Here is a 5,149-nt window from a genome sequence, read left to right as displayed (position 1 = left end):
GAATCATCTTCAGAATGAAAGCTCATGGTGTTAGGTCTCAAGTATGAGCTGCAGGAATTGGCCAATACAAAAGCTGCTAATTTTGTCAAGATTTAAAAGAACAAATCTTACGACCAACTGGAAGCTGTTTCTTTCCAGAAAATGATTGTATCAGATGTGGCCTGTCAAATAAATGTAAGTGTAATTTACACCAGGATGGTAGAATACTCATGACTACAGGTAAATTGGAATTACCTAGTGTCACTTCAAAATGATCTCCTGTCTCCCTGTCACTCTTTAAGGCACAGCATGAATAAACAGAGGGTGTAATGAAAGGGAGCTTCACCCCAGCACCCAACTGCAGCTAAAGTAGGCAATTTCCCACTAATTTCACTTTAACTTTTACCTGCTTACAGTGCACATTAATTTGAGTTTACAGCTGATTCCACACCCTGCACAAGGACCCCACACAACAGAGACAAGAGAATCTGCGATACTCATCAAAGAGCAAATAAAAATGGCATGGACTCAGCTGGGACTGACATGGAGTTGTGCAGACATGATGTTAGATGTGAAAATGGGGATCTAAGGTCCAACTTCCCAGGTAATCCATGCTTTAAAGTGTTTAAAGCATCACTCTAGGAGCCTAAGAAGTAGTCTCCTACTTTCAGGCACCACCAAGCTTAGCTGAAGTTTTGGCTTGAACATGGAAGCATTTTTTCCAAGTAATTTTTGGCTAAACAACCCTTGGCACAACAAAATCAGCAGTTATTAAATGGAACAACTCAGCATCAGTGATGGGCTGTCCAGAGAAAGCAGCACAGTCTTTATATACTCAGTAAAAAAAAAAAGCAGATAAAGAGTTTATTACAATTTTTGATACATCTGAGATGTCACTAATGATATTTTAATATATGTAACAAAGAAAGAAAATGCTCTTTACTAGTTGGAAAGATTGGCCCACGGTTAGGGGGTTAGGGAACTCCTCTTTCACAGGAGTTAGAAGATTACTCCCATCCCACCCATCTTCTCCTTGAATTAATTAACATTAAAAATATGCTTTTACTAGACAAGACATGCCACATAAAAATCTGATTCATTTGAAATCACTGAAAAAATTCTCCTTTGCTTTCAATGAGGGCAGGGTTTTACCTAATATTTCTAACAGACTTTTTAAAGATGGTATTAAGGAAGATGTCAAGGGCTATCCTATTCCTCTTCTTGCCAAAAGGCAGGATCAACTGCATCCATGTCAGTGCTGATGGATGTTTGTCTAACTGGTCCTGAAAGGGCTGCAACGCTTTAACAGCACCTTGACCTCTGCTTCCATTTTCACCTGTCGAGACACAGCAAAAGAAAAAGGGCTTTTATTGCCAACTCTGCCAGGATTTTTGACTGGTTTAAAGGACCAGTGACAATTTCAACATCTGATGTCTCAAGATCTACAGATAGAAATTAATACTACCCAACCCCAGGGAGCTTTACCATCATTTATTGACATCTTCCCTTTATCTCTTCTTGAGATATCTGACATGGAATTGGGTCGTTCTGATTTCCATCTTGTATTTTTTTTCACCATTTTTAATTGTGGTCTGATTTCAGTGACTGTCCCAGAACCAAGTTAAAACTAATACTTTCCTTTATCTGCAGACCTGTCAGTCCTTCCGTAGGGCAGTATAAAGTGTGTAACTCTAATTCTAGGAGTGAAATGCCAACTACTATAATTAAGTTGGCAATATGGAAAGGCAGGAAGGCAACAGAGCAGTAGCAACCACACGGGATGGAGCCATAGAGGGGTGGGCAGAGAAGGATAGGTGGGTAAAAAAATAAATATTGAAGTCTGGTCCCTGCAGAAGAGAAGCTCTGTGGTTTGATTATGCTTCCAGAAAGAAATATCACCTGTCATTAACTGCCCTTTGCCTGCAACTCAGTGCTCATGGAAACAAAGTGGGGTTTTTGCTTTGGTTTCAAGTTCTGGATTGCATTCAGAAATAGTAAAACACAGCCCCTCATTGAAAGGCAACTCAAAATACACCCCTTGCATCCCCTGAAACTACAGGAAATCTGCCCACAGCTGCTCAAAATACATTAAAGTTTTAAAATGGGAAACAACAGGCATGAAGATTAGCATTTACAGCTGGTATTTCCGAACATAAAGGTCTGAGGCAGATGCTCACACATAGCAGCTGGGGAGCGAGAGGCGAGTTTCCCATGCATTCTCTCTCATTCCAGGGTACACCATGCATTAAGCTTTCAAAATAAGTTTGTTTTTTTTTAAAAAAAAAACAACCCACTACATAGAATCCAAAAGCAAACAGACACAATTTGCTGTTCCCAAAGTATGTGAGAAAAAGCTTGGTACTTGTAGTCTGCGCTTAACCCTTAACCAAGGGTTTTATTTCCCAAAAAAACAAACACTTTGCAGTCTTTACCAGTGAAAGACAAGACAAACGATGTTTTCAGCCAAGCCATAAAATATGTACTCTCATATGTAATCACAAAACCTCCTGATGTTATAGGGTCCCAGTTCTGCACATGGGACAAAGGTGATTCATGCTGGGAGATACCAGCAGTGGCCAAACCAACGTTTCTTTGCCAATGGACTCCTCTGCACCTTTGGTGCCACCAAACAGAGAGTCACTGGGGACGCAGGAGGAACACAGCAGGGCACTGGAGCGAGGAAGCCAGGCTGCTGGCAGAAGCTCTTACATGCTACTTGCAGGAAAAATAGCAGTTAAGAGGCTGGGATGGAGAGCCTGCCTAGGGACTGGGACTGTTTCTGGGACATACGACCCATGGCGATGCACTTTTAGCATCACTTCAGTATCTGTGGCTTTAAACTTCCTCAGAAATTTGGTAAGAATCATTGACACTTAAAATCAGCTGCCTGGGGCAGCAGGAAAGCTTTTTCTGCTCACTGCTGCCTAAAAAATAGGTTCCTGAAGGCATTGTTGTAGTTTTTGTTGAAAGCAGTGTAGATGAGTGGATTAAAAAAGGAATTTGAATAGCCTAGCCATAGAAAAATGCTCTTCCAAACGGGTGGGATGTCACACGAGCAGAGTGGGTTGATGAGCTCCGTGATGAAGAAGGGGATCCAGCAGAGCACGAAGACCCCAATAAGGATGCCCACCATGAGGGCAGCTTTCTTTTCCTTCTGCTCTCTCCACGTGTCTCCATCCGTCTGGAACGTAACAGTGGCGTGACGGACAGTGAAGACCATCTGTGGCTGCTGGGCAGCTTCTTTCACCTGCCAAACACAAACGCAAGTTGCACCGTATGTACCCCAGTCAGGTGATCCCACACAGCAGGAACAAAGCCCAACAGGGCAAGCGAGGGCCAGGACTCCAGGGGAAACACAGGCCATGCACGTGACACTCTAACTGAGGGCAAGGTGGCTGTATAACCTCTTCTGGGTGATGGAGACTATTTCAAGTGAGATTAGAAACTAGAGAGAGTACTGAGGGTACCTGGGGCTGCTCACACAACAGCACAATAAGATTACTTCCCCACTTACAATCTGATCAGCAGAGCAGGCACACACCCACATGCTGTGCACAGAAGTCTGCTTACTTTCTCTAAACCCATTGAGTTTGAGTTCTTGGTAGCAGAGGAAAGAAAATTAGCAAACATTTGCTTCTTCCCTGCAAGAAATCTTTACAGTGCAGAGTCATTGTGCCTGGGATGAGCTGACACGATGCAGTCATGGTTAGGAAAGATTTCCAAGGACATTCTGCAGCACAAGTGCTTTCTGTCTGGGTAAATTCACAGTGTCCCCAAAGCCACAGGTGGCTGCCAGGGTATCGTCCCCAGCAGACACAACTGCCCATCCATCCAACGTCCCCTTGCATCCCCAGGGGAGGGACAGTGACCCCTTACTCATGCTGGCAAGCACTGATTCAGCATTCCATGGGGGGACATCTGTGAGTCACCGCTCGCCCACGTGGAGCTCAGGCTCGCAGTATGTCCCAAAGTTGCTTTAGCTACACCTTGAGTGCTCACAGCTGGGGGCTCGGAAGGAGCCGACAGACTGGGTTTGCAAGCTTTGCAGCCAGCCTTCCCTTGGAAGCCTCCAGGATCCACAGGGCTTTGGTGGATCACTGTTCACTTGCACACTTTTGGTTTAAGTTTCCCCCACTTCTACAAAGGCTTGCCTGCTGCCACTGCTTGACCCGAGCAAAACACAACCAAGATGACCTACCTCCAGTGCTTCTGGTGTAATGGGGGTGATGGAGTTGCTCTTGCGAGATCCGATTCGAAACTTGGCGGCCCTGTAGATCTTCCAGTACACAAAGAGCACCACGCAGAGGGGCAGATAGAAAGCCCCAAAGGTGGAGAAGATGGTGTAGGAAGGCTCCTGGCTGACTTGGCACTCTTCACTGTCCTCTGAGTAAGTCTCTCCCCAGCCAAAGAGCAGTGGGGCCAGAGAGATGAAGGCAGAGAGCGCCCAGGTGAGAGCAATCATGATGTTGGAGATGCGGCGCCGGGTGCGGAGCGTGTACTCCAGGTGGCGGGTGATGGACCAGTAGCGGTCGAGGGCAATGGCCGTGACATTCCAGATGCTGGCAGTGCAGCACAGCACATCGAAGGAGATCCACACCTGGCAGAGAGACCGGCCCAGCCGCCACCGCCGCCCGGACAACTCGTGCACCAAGCTGAGGGGCATGACGAGGGCTGCCACCATCACGTCAGAGATGGCCATGGAGGCCACCAGGTTGTGGGGCACCCGGTGGAAACTGCGCACGCGGAGGATGGTGGCCAGGACCAGCCCGTTCCAGAGGAACGTGGCCACCACCAGCATGGCCAACAGGGTGAGAACGAACACGCTGAAGACGGAGAGATGGGCCTGGCCGCCCTCGGGGCCGGCGGAGGACCCGCTCCTGTTGCCGCTGTCCGGCGTCGTACCGGCGAGGCAGCTGAGGTTGAGCGGGCGCTCCATGCCGGGGCTGCGGGGCGCCGGGCTCCTCCGGGCTGCTGCGGGCGCGGCGGCGGCGGGAGGCGCTGCGCTGCCCGCGCCGGGAACGGGGGGAAGCGCCGCCCTACCGCGGGCGCGGGGGGTCCCCGGCCGCCCCGAGCGCCGCCGGGCGCGGGGGCTCCCGGCTGGCGGCCGCCGGGGGCTTCATCCCCGGCAGGAAGAGCCCTGCGTCAGCCGCGGCTGACGGCAGCCCCCGGC

At 48.7% G+C, this 5,149-nt stretch overlaps 1 protein-coding gene across 1 annotated transcript; it reads right to left on the bottom strand.

The window, feature by feature from the left end:
- Positions 1-2,893: 2,893 nt before the first annotated feature.
- Positions 2,894-4,915, bottom strand: HTR5A (5-hydroxytryptamine receptor 5A). Its single transcript, XM_053990946.1, has 2 exons — positions 4,178-4,915; positions 2,894-3,226 (listed from the first exon to the last, which is right to left on the bottom strand). The coding sequence occupies exons 1-2, from the start codon at positions 4,913-4,915 to the stop codon at positions 2,894-2,896; spliced, it is 1,071 nt and encodes a 356-aa protein (XP_053846921.1).
- Positions 4,916-5,149: the final 234 nt, after the last annotated feature.

The sequence above is a fragment of the Vidua macroura genome, chromosome 1, assembly GCF_024509145.1.
Source record: "Vidua macroura isolate BioBank_ID:100142 chromosome 1, ASM2450914v1, whole genome shotgun sequence".
In the NCBI taxonomy this organism is placed as follows: Eukaryota; Metazoa; Chordata; class Aves; order Passeriformes; family Viduidae; genus Vidua; species Vidua macroura.
This window is presented reverse-complemented; position numbering and strand designations above follow the sequence as displayed.